This window comes from Perca fluviatilis, chromosome 3 (assembly GCF_010015445.1).
Source record: "Perca fluviatilis chromosome 3, GENO_Pfluv_1.0, whole genome shotgun sequence".
In the NCBI taxonomy this organism is placed as follows: Eukaryota; Metazoa; Chordata; class Actinopteri; order Perciformes; family Percidae; genus Perca; species Perca fluviatilis.
In genome coordinates, this window is record NC_053114.1 from 7,028,181 (window position 1) to 7,042,159 (window position 13,979).

Sequence of the window (13,979 nt, forward strand, 5' to 3'; positions counted from 1 at the left end):
GGAGGGCTTTCACTTTGGGATTGTTGTTGTTTCTTCAATTTTTGGAGCCGGCACGGCGCTGTGAAAATGTCAAAGGACGCACGTGACAGGAAACAAGAAATAGAAACAGAAGCTCTCAAAACCAAACTGCCAATACACTCATTGGTAGTTTAATTTAAAGCTTTAGTGTGTAATTTTTGATATTAATGAACGTCCGCGCAGAAACTCAAGCAAAGTTAATTACCTCTTCTAAAGAGTCCATTGTGTTTTTTTAATCCTCCGTGTCCTCCTTGGCTACTAGCAACTATGTGGAGAAGGGGTGGGGGGGGGGCTGTGCGCAATCACGGAAGGCTTGTATCATGTGGACGTGCCGACAGTGTTGTTGTCATTACTCAGAATTCCTCATGGGGGCGACAGAAACTACGCACTATAGCTTTAAAAGACATATAGACACTTTATGATCCATTTCTGTGTATAAGGGCGTAAAAAATATAAATAGACTATCCTATTTTTACGCTTGTAGAGCGGATCTCAGCGACGCATACGCACCACATAAAAGCTGCTCTCATTCGCGGTGTAGCCAGATTTGATGGATTATAGTGGAAGCATAGTGTAGGAGCATACTTCACGCGTGCAATGTAGCTGGCCTGTAAGACTAGCAGAGAAGAAGGCTCCATATGAACACAACTCATAGTATCACAACGCCTAATTGTTGCCAATAGAACATGATAAAAGTCAAGTCAAGTACGTAATGCCCCTTTACATGTCCTAAACTTCACGTTGAGGAAAACAATATAAACTCACAAGCATTCAGAGTCACCGGGTAAACAAGATTAACCATCTGAATCTGTCTATTTAAGAGAGTTCAAGATGACAAAGGGCTTTGCTTTGATTTCTGATACAGCTCTTTGCCATTAAATGTAGGCGCTGAATAAAACAAACAAACAAAAAAACTGTGTGACATAATGCCCAGTTATACCCTGGCACCCAGATACCATTATCAGTATGGGTGCACCTTTTTTTTTTATAAAAACACATACTTGAAGTCCAACAGCGAAGCGGAGGTGAAGATGGCAGCCAGTAGATGGTGCTGATGAGAAATCACGTCGGAGGTTCACCTTTCCAACATCACAGCTACAAAGAATCATTTCCCTTTCATGCTTTCTTTTCTTCGTTTAATGTTCTTCTATGAGCAGCTGCTTCTGGGGGACACCACAATGGAGAAACACGGTTATTATTAGCATTGTTGTTAGTAGCATTAGCCCTATGAAATCAAGTCCAATGTTGACCAATGGAGACATTTAAAATACAAATCGGAAATAAATAGGTAAATAACTGTAACTGTGTTATGAGTGGAAAGCATAACAGTGATATTGGTAACTACTAAAGATCCAGAAGACAGAGCAACATTATCATTCATTTGGACTCATGATTGTGTCCACCTGATGAACATCAGTCCAGTATCCACTCTCTTTTAGCTCGTTTGCTCTCCAACTTTTGTTTAGTCCTAACGCCAAGCGCCATACCACACCGGGAGCATCTCAAAAGCCGAGCGTCTTGCTGCCTGACTCGCAGATTATATTGTCTCTACAAGTACTTTACAGAACAATCACATGTTTATTATGCTAGTATCTACCTTCCACTCCAGGCACTCCTGCAGCTAAACTCCATGCCTTCTCTTTTCTGGTGTTGTCTTAATAAAAAAGATCTGCCCGGCTGTTTGAACGCCCTGTGGGTCGCATGAAAATAGACTTGGCGTGTAACGTTAGCAAAGCGGAGCGGAGAGCCGCTTCATACGCGCTTCTGGGACGCGGCGCGTGTTGTGTCCGGAATCGCATGCTAGGCACTACATACTAAACATGGTTCAGTATACTTTTGTGTAAATAAACAGTAGTGTGTATATGTTAGGACGCACTAAGCTGTATTTTTCAAAGTCACTTTCTGAGAGCCTCCTTGCCGATTGGAGACATGTAACCATGGTAACCCCTGCCAACCTCTTAAATTACTGAAAAAGTTAGGCAACTAGACCAACAGTTGCAGGTGACCAAACCACAGATTTAAAATATGTAGAAATGTAAATGAAAGCGTTTTTGACGTTAAAAGGCTCCTTGGTTGCTGTCCGTTTGTTATGAACGTCGGCGTAGTGTGCAGTGTTTGCATACTGTAATATTTCAACGGAAATAGTATGCAACTTACACAGTATTGGTTTCATACTAAGGTTTCAGCCGACTAAATTGCTTGTTAGTGTGGGATATCGGATGCAGCCGAAGCTTCACTGTTGTTCCGGTTTTATGTCTGAATTTCTTTTTTATCTATTCTATTACAGACTGGTGTATGTGTGTGTTTTTCAATTTACAGTAGGTGTGTATAAAAATTCTATTTTGTTTTTTATTTATTTCATTTTTTATTCATATTCGCATCTTATCATGACCCTTTAAATACATAAATGTGCTCTTCCAAAATTGATTCATGTTATGTTATTATTACCTACTTTCCTTTTGTTATTATCCGTAGTGTCATGTTTGTTTAGTCTTCTTTGTCTCTATGCAAAAACGGAAATGGTTTGTATGCATAACTCTGAATGTAAATGACAATTGTGTGTCCCTGCAGAACTTAATAAAGTAGGAAAGAAATATGTATCTGTCTCTCTAAAGGAGCTGTGGGCTGGCAGCAGACCCCTTTGAGACAGCCTTATTCTAGCCACACTGACTTTAGGCCTCACGCATTAGCTGTCCCAGAGGCTAGTGGATTTTGCTTTCATTTTTTTCCAAAGTTGAAGTTTAAAGCTTTAGTGCGTAACTTTTTTTATATTAATGCACGTCCGTTACATTCAAGCCATTGCCAAATGAGTTGATACAAAGCTAATTAAGGGGGATCACGGAAGGCTTGTATCATGTGGACAGTGTTGTTGTCATTACTTACAATTCCTCATGGGGGTGACAGAAACTACGCACTGTAGCTTTAACAAACTTTTTGTGATTTGCAGAAAGAATTTTGAGCCATCTATTTAAATTTTACTAAATGTAGGCTTTATTTAATGCCATTTTATTGATTTGATGATTATGGAGAGGGTCTATATATTTCTTGGCAAAATTAGTAATAAAGTAAAATCCTTTACAAACTACAGTGTCATACACGGGTGAGATGCCACTGCAGTACTGGCAGCTTGTTTACTCATGCCTACAAGGTGGATTAGTCTATATCTTGACAACATTAGTGACAGAGATATGAACTCTCCAAGCCCCAAGCCCCCTCGATTGGACTGGTGGTGAAACACCCACTGTTGCTCTCGCCTACAGTGGTTAGCACTAGTGAATGAGTAAGCGCTATATCGACGGCGTTACATTTCCGGGATTGTTCCGGTGCGGCCGGAGGTTCCGCATTTTCGGCCAGATGTCCCTCACCTTCTGTTTTCTTTGTGTTGGCATTCTAAACTCCGGTCGATTTGGGAAATTACATTTTCTTTCACTTTTTTTTGAGTAAAATTCTCATCACATGCTCGACAGTGTTTTTTTATTTCTAGAGCTCACCTCCCTACGTGCACACGTTCCACCAAAACAAGTTCCTTCCCGAGGCTATTTTGCACTGTTGCTCCATTCGGCGCATAGCACCGCCCAAGACGATTGCGATTGGTTTAAAGAAATGCCAATAAACCAGAGCACGTTTTTCTCCCATCCCAGAATGCTGTGTGGACTAGCCAGGCCCTCCTCCGCAGCGCTGTGGAGGAAGGTCTGGCAATGGCAGTGCCAGACTAAGTAAGCACTAATGAATGACTAGAGTGCTAAATATGGTATCCCACCTTACTGTCGGTGGTATTTTGGATGATGTCGTTGTCGGTGTCTCCTCCCTCTAAGCCGCTCTTCTGGTCGTCATCTTTCCCGTCCTTCTCCAGGTCATCCTCCCCAGATGAGAGCCTCGACAGCTTGGAGGATTTCTGCCACAGACACACAGATAAGGACGCGGGAACGCTTGCTGAGTGTCAAGAGTTTTTCATTTCTAAACAGACCAAAAAATTTGCAGGGAAGAAACAATAACTATTCACACTGTAAAGCAGGTGTAGATGACTTAGTGGCCCTGTGGCAAGCAGTGCTTTTCTCATAATTTTATACATTCCTATTGTGGCCTGTGTGCTTGATCCCCGGTTCAAGCATCTTCAGTTCATCCCCGTAGAGCACGTGTCAAACTCACGGCCCACGGGCCAAATCCGGCCCCTCGCTAATTCTGATCCGGCCCGCATGTCAATCTAGGTTCACAATATATTTTTGGCCCACCTAGTTGTGCGCCAAACCAAAAACATGGGAAACTGTTCAACTTGCAATTACGCGACACTCAAAGCATAATTTGGCAAATTTGCTGACTTTGAGGTTGTTGTGAGTCCGCTATGTGGTAGCCTACTTAGAAAATGTAATCATTGTTTTGCTTGATTTGCTAAATTCTAGGATGGCTTTGGAACTTTTTTGCTCACTTTTTCAGGTTCTTTATGTGGACCAAACTGTGAGTGAGAAGACTATATGAGACGTGCAATAATTGAGTCAAAGATATTTTACTTTTTCGATGAAATAAAAGCACGTCAATAAACTCTACATGTCTGGCCCTTGATGCAATTCTCTTTTTCCACTGTGGCCCTTAGTGACATTGAGTTTGACACCCCTGCCATAGAGTAAAAGAGAGGCAGCCCAGAGCCATCTCAACGCCCTGCTTGAAGAGGATGCGGAGCGGCTTTGCAGCAACAGGTGAGTCAGCTGATTGAAAGTCTGTCTGAAGTCTGTCACCTTAATTGTTTTAAATTCTTTTCTGTTGCTGAATTCCGGTAAACTTTGGTAAACGTAGTTATTCATTTTGTCCTAGGTGAGGGTGTCCAAAGTGAGGACGTGGATGATAGTGAGGGAGAGCCAGTAACGGGGGGGGAAAAGCCAGGCTCGAACAGGATTTTGAACAACTTTTCGGACCGCGTTATCAAAGTGGAAGGAGAGCGGGGCATTATTCCACTGCAGATGAAGAGGTCAGCGATTAATGTGCAAACGCCGCAAATTCCCACTATGGAGAACCCGCTGCAGTGGTGGGCCCAGAACGCAGACAGTTTTCCTTGTTTGGCAAAGTTGTGCAAATGTTACCTGGCTGTCCCAGCCACCATCACACCAAGTGAGAGGATTTTTTTCCCCTTCCGGCTGGAATCACCATTACGCGACAGAGGACGAATCCTTCGCCCAGCCCACGTCGACGCAAACCAGGATCGAAAAACCAAAAACTGTGACTGAAAAGGACTGTTGTGAAATGTTTGTTTAAAGCACTTGAATAAGAAATTCATGTTGTTTAGTTCAACAACAGTCTAAAGGAAAATGGAAATGCTAAATTATAGGGTGATTAAAACTCACTATTTACATTATTTACAGTGCTTGATTTACAGTTGATATGTGAAAAGGCACACAACCTTATTTGTTTAACAGTAATTTAGTTTTACTGCGAACCGTCACAGGAAGTGCTTTTATTTTGAAGTAGCCTTCACGGAAGTTGTCTGTTGTGTACTCTTGCTAGCGTACTGAGATGAACGTGAGACGTTAGATGCAAAACGTGTCCGTCAAGCTTAAGTTGTTCACTTTGTCGTTTGTAAAACTGCAACATATTGAACAGTAAATGTTCACAGTAATAGCCGGTACACACCAACCAGACGGCCAACCCTCGGCAGAAAAGCCAGTCGAAATGATCAGTCGGGTCCCCGAGGTCCAAAAAACTGCCTCGGAACACACTGAGGCGACACCGACTTGAGAAACGTAATACGTCTCCATAGCAGCAGGCGGCGCTACTCTGTATTGTTGCCCAAGAAATGAAAACCGGCAGCTGATTGGACGAACGCGTCACATGGGTTTGTTTTCTCCGGAAATTCAAAGCCAGACTGTCATGGCGGCTCGTTCAGAATACATTCTTTAGTACATATTGTACTAAAATAGTTCACTGAAACATATTTCTGAAAACATTTTAACTGAGAAATAGGCCATGCAGTTGCTGAATCGGTCTTCATTTCAGCTCAACAAAGGTCAGTTTAAAAGATTTTTGTCAGATTTTGAGAGACTCTAGTCATGCTCATTCCGCTCCCCATTTCCGGGTGAGTCCCGACTGCCCTGCTGCCGACTGAACATGTCAGGTCGGCCAAAATGAACGCAGCCCCCCAGACTGACGACGGCACGGGACACACCGAACAGATTCGAGTTACTGACCTCGCCAGACTGTCCAACGGGGCAGTGATGGTGACTTGGCTTGCAGGCCCTTGCCTGTGTGTATTTTTCCTCCACAGTTGTTTTCCGAACTTCAAAGTATTTTCTTTTGCACTTATATGGGAGACGTAGCCTAACGTTAGGCGTTATGCATAATGCATAATGCAGCTGAGTTGCTGCTTGTTGTACTTGCTGTTCTGCGTGAATTCAGTGTATTATCTGTCTGTTGTCAGTGAATACAGATTGTTGCAAAGCATTCCCTCCTCCTGTGATTTTATTAATGACGTCATCAGCGACTGGTCGACTTGACTTTCATCACATCAGAGTCGACTTGAAAAATCTGAAGTCATGCAACCCCTTATGAAAACGGGCTGACCACCCTGCACGCTGTTATTGGCTGGGGGTTACACACTCGTGTGGGGCCCAAAGGCTCTTTGACCATGCCCATAAACGTCCCACACTCACAAAAAAAACAAAAAACGAGTGAATCCAGGCAGAGGGCAGGGGATCTGCAGATACAGACACCACCACACACTTCTAGTGGGTCATAAGTTACGATTGATAGGGATTACTTTTGTATTAATGGACTGTTTTTATATAAATGTAATTCGTAATAACTATTGTCTTTTATGTATGTGAAGATATCTAAAAAAATCATAAATGGTCACCTTTTACATGTTCACAAATGCATCAAAAGTCGCAGTGGCACAACATATCCAATAAAACCATTAAAATCCATTTTAAAAATGTAATAATTTACCATTGGTCAGTGTGGGTGTGTGTCTGTGTGTGTGTGTGTGTGTGTGTGTGTGTGTGTGTGTGTGTGTGTGTGTGTGTGTGTGTGTGGGCGTGGGGTTGAAAACAACCAAATGATTGTTCACCCCTCTCACCACCCCATAAACACAGAGATCACATTTAATCTTTTCTCAGAGAGATTCCAGTTCCTTCATGTACCACACACACACACACACACACACACACACACACACACAACACACACACACACACACACACACACACACACACACACACACACAGTGTTTCAATGATGTTACAGGGCACACAGACACATCAGCAAACCGCTCCACAATAGTGCCACATTCCTTCGGATGCACCACATGTGCTGTGCGTAATGGAGCCCAGTTGCTAGGCAACTGTGGTTGCTAAGTGAGGAGCAGGATGCATGTGACTTTTTCAACCCGCTTCCATTTACAGCAGCAATGGCTTATGCACTAATACAGTAACACACTGTGGCAGTGCTCTGCAGCACTCCATCCCTTCAAACCCTCAGAGCTTCTTTTTTTTCAAAATAAAGGCAAGGTCAAACAGAAGTGGACGGCCCAATGAATACAGTAAGATCCCCTGGAATGGAGGTTGTTAAAGACATGTTTGGATGAATGAAATTGGGAGAAATGCCACAATGTGAAGCTATAGTCTAGTATTCAGCAGAAAAAAAACAAAAGGAATCAGCCACACTGCTCTATTTTCAACAAATCCTGGAAGACGCAAACCCCTTTAATGACAATATTGTGTCCATGAACATCTAAGTATCCCTATACACCGATGAACTGCCTGCAGGTTTTATATATCCCTCTGGGAATAATGCATACAGTATATTGTTACATACAGTATGTTGTTACATTCAGCTGGCCATATTTTATACTTTTCTCACTGTCAACAAATCCCATGAAAAAAAAACATTACTCAAACAGGAGGAAACCGTGTATTTGCCGGGGACCATGTTCAGTGGCAGATCATTTCACATTTGCGGCAAAATAAACTACAGTGTGTGTGTGTGTGTGTTCATGGTAGGGCTGGGTTAAAATAATAAATTCTCCAATTAAAACTGATCTTTGTTTGAACTGATCTGGTTTCGATTCATACAATCCCAAAACCGATCTTTTAATATATGCCTTTTCACAATGGATGCGTTGAATTGACTCCCTCTTTGGGGGTCAGTTCTTAATGTAAACATGAACCTGGTAACCTAGAAATCTAGACACACCCTAGCAGCAGCAAAATTATTTTGCAGGAAGAATTGGAGCTAACCTTTTTTTGAGAAAAGAACAAAGAACGGCACAGAAATCATTCTTAAAAAAGGAAGATGTGTTCGGAGTTTTGCCAACCGGATACGGCAAAAGTTTAATCTTATCAACTAGCTTCGCTACCTTCTTCGTTGCTCTGCCTGGTTGTAGTGTTAGCCTATTGCGTGCAGAGGGAATTTGAAAGACATCTGTTTATCCCGCCCCTCAGCTCGAGCCCTGTCAATGGTGAGTTCCCAGGCTATGAACCTGGTGCAAATTTAAAAAAAAAAACATTTGAGGGTTGCTTCTTGCTTGTACAATTCACAGAATAGGTTCTCTAAGAATATCTTTTATGTCAAAGCTAAATTAGTATTGTAACTGAAATTTTGAATCACGACCTTTGACATCGGAATTGAATGGATTGGGGAAATCATTGGCGATGCCCAGCCCTAGTTCATGGTAATGAAGGAACATGTCACCCAGTGTAAAGGTAAGGCAGGTTTTTAATCCTGCATTTGAGGGTGGTCATTTGGAACAGGCGTGAACAAATTTGCCTTTTGAGATGCTCATACGACAAGTGTATGATCTAGTTTGTTTCAAGTATACGGGGTGAGACCTTTAGAGATTGGGAGTGAAAAATAAACATGTGATTTCTTGGGATTTTGACTGTCAGGTCATATATGTAGATTTAAACATTGAAGCTTTAACGTGGTCTCATTCTCTAACAGATTTGTTGTTGAACTGTCATTTTTTTTAAACATTCCGAGACACGTGTGAATATGCATAAAGTTTTAAACAATACAGGAGAATAATCATTTCCTTTACATAAGTAAAGACATGTGAACCATAAATTGTTAAAAATTCAAATAATTCGAATAAGTGTTTGACGCTCAAAACTTTATGGGGGAGGACCCCCCCCCCTCAGTGTCGAAACCTTGATCCTTGACTGATCATACCCCAACATTTACTCCAATGCACTGAGTTTATGCAGCCTCCTTCAAGGCAACACTCCAAACCCTAATATCATTTAACTACTGTATGCCTTCAACTTCACAGCTGGATGATGTAATAAGTGTATCTGAGGATGGAATTTTCCATCAGTGCCACACATGACACACAGCTGATGACCTCTGGCTGTACTGTTCATGCCAGATTTCAAATATGCAAACGGAATGAAAGACTGTTTCTATATTCGTAAAATCTAGCCTCTTAAACGGTCCCATGGCATGAACATTTCACTTTATGAGATTTTTTATATTAATATGGGTTCCCCCAGCCTGCCTATGGTCCCCCAGTGGCTAGAAATGGCGATAGGTGTAAACTGAGCCTTGGGTATCCTGCTCTGCCTTTGAGAAAATGAAAGCTCAGATGGGCCGATCTGGAATCTTCTCCTTATGAGGTCATAAGGAGCAAGGTTACCTCCCCTTTCTCTGCTTTGCCCGGCCAGAGAATTTGGCCCACCCATGAGAGAGAGACATCATGGCTTTCAAACAAGCAAAGTGGAAGTTGGCCAAGGCCACACCCCCACCCTCCACCTTGCCCCCCCCTCTCCTCCTCAATAGCTACAGACACAGAAATGGCACATACTAAGGAAAGCTCATTGTGGGACTGCGTCCAGTGGCTGTAATTCTGCACCAAGGCTGAATTTCGGGAAAGAGACTTCAGATACAGTATTAGGGGACCACTAAGGTCTATATAAAAGAGACTTCAGATACAGTATTAGGGGACCATTAAGGTCTATATAAAAGAGACTTCAGATACAGTATTAGGGGACCATTAAGGTCTATATAAAAGAGACTTCAGATACAGTATTAGGGGACCACTAAGGTCTATATAAAAGAGACTTCAGATACAGTATTAGGGGACCACTAAGGCCTACATAAAAGCATCCAAAAAGCAGCACGTCATAGGACCTTTAATTGATCATATCATTTTCAGGTCGGTTGTCATCAGTGGTAGAATGTAACTAAGTACATTTACTCAAGTACTGTACTTAAGTACAAATGTTGGGATACTTGTACTTTCCTTAAGTCTTTTCTTTTCCTACCACTTTCTATACTTCTACTCCGCTACATTTCAGAGAGAAATATTGTACTTTTAAACTCCACTACATTAATCTGACAGCTTCAGTTACTAGTTACTTTACAAATTAAGATTTCTGCACACAAAACACACTTTATTATAAATTAAACTACCCAACAATATAACGGCCTACAAGTCCAGCTGAAATGATTAGACCATTAAACACACAACTGTTTGGATCCTTTCCAGTTTCGAGTACTTTTACTTTTAATACTTTAAGTACATTTTCCTAATGATACTGAATTAAAATTTTCAATGCAGGACTTCTACTTGTAACGGAGTATTTTTGCAGCTGAGTATTAGTACTTTTACTTAAGTAAAGGACCTGAATACTTCTTCCACCACTTCGGTGCTCTTATTATACCTGAGTTTTCCTTGCTCCTGTTTTAGTATCGTCCCCAGCTGAGGTAAAGTACCTTGGAGGTGGCTGTCTTTTTCCGTTTGGATCCGGTCTTGTCTCCCTTCAGCTTTTCCTTGTCATCTTCCTCCTCAACAGAGTCGCCCTCACTGCTGCCATCAGCAGCGTTTCCTCCCTCTTCTGTTTCTGACGAACTCTGTTGCTGGATGGCCTGTGTGCGAAAGATGCCTACCATTTTTTTTTCTTGCAAAACTAAAAATGGCTAGTTCCACAGTAACTGACACGTGAAATGTGTAAATGTAAGACTGCAAGTTACGACAAATGAATCCACCTTGCTTTACTCAAACGCTGTCTGCTTTGAACAGCCCTTTTCATTTGTGTCTTACACTTTTTGGCGAGGTTAACAATGTGGCTTTGTTGAGCATCGAGCCCGCCTGGCATCTCTGCTTCCCCCGCTCATGTTTTCTCCCACTGTTCTCCACAGACACAATAGACTGCCGACTGACCTGATAGCCTGTAAACTTGACTCCGGGGTTGTTCTCGATCTCCCACAGGCCCTCATTGAAGCCTTTCCTCTTGTTGGACTTGCCAAATTTGTCTTTATACTCCTTGTAGGGCAGAAGATCCTTCGGGCCCAAGAATGCGCTAAAGAAGAGGGGAAGACACATTTATTACTATTAGGTTGCTTTCACACCCGCCTCGTTTTGTCCGGGTTAGGGTTAGCAAACAAGCTCTGGTCTGCTTGAAAACGGTGGCTCTCGGTTCTCTTTCAAGTGAACTAGAGTTCAGTTCACTTCAGGTGAGAAGGCGATCCGGCCCAAATACAGGAAGTGAACTACAAAAAGAGCATTTACTGGCCTGCAGTTTCAGCATTGCACACAATTGACTTATATTTAATTTAAGAGATGCTAACTTTTAGATCCATAAGCTGTTCTGAGCACACATCGCTTGACGTCCGTGTGACATCATCAGTCTGTGTGACATCATCATCTCTCTCACCTTCACTCTCTGCTGGTCAGCTGCTCATTGTTTGCCTTCTTCTAAAATATTAGAAACACTAAAGCAGAACCAGGAAACCTAAGATTTTATGTGGTGTTGCTCCATTATTTCTGAGACCAGGAAGTGTTGGCGAGTTTCGGATATTCTGTCCAATAAACAAGCGACCATCTCGATTGCGTGACGTGTGTTTACAGTGTTTGGTGCAAATGAAAAATGCAACAACGTTGCTACTTCACCCCTGAATCGCCCACCGAGTCTACCGAACAACAGGTGTGAAAGCTCCCTAACTAAATCATTCTCAAACACCACACGATGTTTCGATGATGAATAGAAAGATAAATTGGGCAGGATCTTTGTACATAAAAGTTTTCAAATTTAAAAACAAATATTAAAATTTGGCAGAAAAAAATTTGCTGCTGAGCAACTTCGAACCCAATCACTATGAGTACTGAACTGTAATAACCTTTAGAGGTAAAACCCTAGCTGACCCCTTTTATGACCCCTTACTTAAAGTGTTTGCTTACACAGAGGACTGAATATGTCTGTAAACTATATGTCTTCTGTATACTCAGATTCATAGGCTTGTTCACTTATTATTTTATTATATATTTGCTGATCTAAATCAGGAAGCTTTTTTTTTTACTGTATTTCATTTGGGCAAAATACTTTTTTGCATTTAGCAGTTTATCATATTTTGTTTAAAAAAATGGTTTAAATGTGTTATCTAGGTCACATGGTGTATATGATTATAATCACGTGACCAAAGTCCCATAGTTAGGTCACCTGAGGACCATATGATGTGGTTGAAAGTCACAGAAAATGCTTGTGGGACCCTTGATTTAAAATTTCTTTTTAAAGCTATCATTTCCAAGGTCAAGAATGAACGCCTAAAATGTGGATATTCCCTAAACTAAGATAATGAAAAGAGTATTAGTTATATATAGTTTAGTAATGTATTGCCTTGGCAGGGACAACACATTTGTACACAAAACAAAAAAACAAAAAAGTCCCAATATGGTGCAACTGTATCACAACTCCATAACATTCATATTAATATGAGTATGGCAGCTGCTCTCCTTTTTAAACAACATAAATGAAAGAGAGAGATGAAGAAAAGGTGCTTACGTTTCATGGGTCCCAAAGAAGAAGATGGGGTACTTGTTGGCAGGCGGTTTGACAGCTCCTTCTGGAAGCTCATCAATCTGAAGCACAGGGAGAGAGAATTACTGCATATTTATTACACTTCTCCATTTTTTAGATTATGTTCAGATTACCAGTCATCTCTTAATGTATACCACAGTACCGCACTAATAATTTACAACTATGGGTTATATTCCCTGTCATACAAAGCCCACATATACAATAAAGCATTGTATTTTAGTAGAGATGCTCATTTGTTGTAAGAGGTTAGAAATGGAGCCTGCATAGTGGAAATCCACAGTCATAACATGACAGCCCATGTGCGCCATTGAATTTGAGGCCATACTCTGGCTGCTATAGTGTATTTAAATACATACATACATTTGTTGCTAATGAGACGGTTGTATTGGTTAGTAGTAGTTTTGAAACAGAGGCGCTACGGGTTACCTGAGGTCAGCTACTGGCTCATTTATTCCATGGGTGACAGCTAAATGCAAACATTTAGGCTAATGACAAACACAATGAACTAACTAATTAGGCTAGTGGAAAATATTAACATGCCAAAGTGCGTTACAACTCAAGCGATAGCTGAATGGAGCAAGAAACGTATTGGTGAAAAATGGAGCCCAATAAATGTTATTCCAAAATGTCTAAATTTTTACTCAACCTGGCGGAAAAGAAAGGCTTTTTAAAAGACGTTTTGGTCGCCAGTAAGAGAACTACGCAGACCAAAATGTGGCTGTGGCTGTGTGGAGTAAGCCCCAGCCGAGCTCGGGGCATAGCATCCCTCCTATTACCCCAGCGAAGCAGCGGCTGTATTGTGTAAATCAACCCCGCCTCCCTGTGCTTCCAGCCCGGCCGCATCCTAGACTCACCCTCGCCGGCCAGTGCGGGTATCCCTTCATCTTAGCGAAAACCAAATCTCCTGCCTTGTATTCGCGCGGCCGTGGTCGAGCCATGTCGCTGGGTTAAAAAACGGAGGAGACGACTTTATAATCCTTTGCAGTTCACCCCGGGGCTCTTTAACGCAGGGCTAAATTATCGACCATCAATGTTTTTTTATATCAAGACTGCAGTTTACACGGAAATAAATAATTAAAAAAACGCGGAAAACGGGGCCTGGGAAAGGGCTATCCTCTTACGCACAAATTCAGGTGTAAGCGTTACCGAGAATGGCCTAAGTTG

General features: G+C 41.8%; 1 protein-coding gene across 2 annotated transcripts; it reads right to left on the minus strand.

Annotated features, from left to right (window-relative positions):
• Nucleotides 1–385: 385 nt before the first annotated feature.
• hdgfl3 (HDGF like 3) lies at nucleotides 386–13,961 on the minus strand. 2 transcript variants are annotated; one of them, XM_039795925.1, is made up of 6 exons: nucleotides 13,670–13,961; nucleotides 12,780–12,856; nucleotides 11,162–11,300; nucleotides 10,714–10,866; nucleotides 3,779–3,913; nucleotides 386–1,178 (listed from the first exon to the last, which is right to left on the minus strand). In XM_039795925.1, exons 1-6 carry the CDS (start codon nucleotides 13,751–13,753, stop codon nucleotides 1,155–1,157), a joined length of 612 nt encoding a protein of 203 aa, XP_039651859.1. In that variant the 5' UTR covers nucleotides 13,754–13,961; the 3' UTR covers nucleotides 386–1,154. The 2 variants fall into 2 exon arrangements, with proteins under 2 accessions (XP_039651859.1, XP_039651858.1); XM_039795924.1 differs by having other exon boundaries at nucleotides 1,150–1,181; nucleotides 13,670–13,959.
• Between the last annotated feature and the right edge of the window lie 18 nt (nucleotides 13,962–13,979).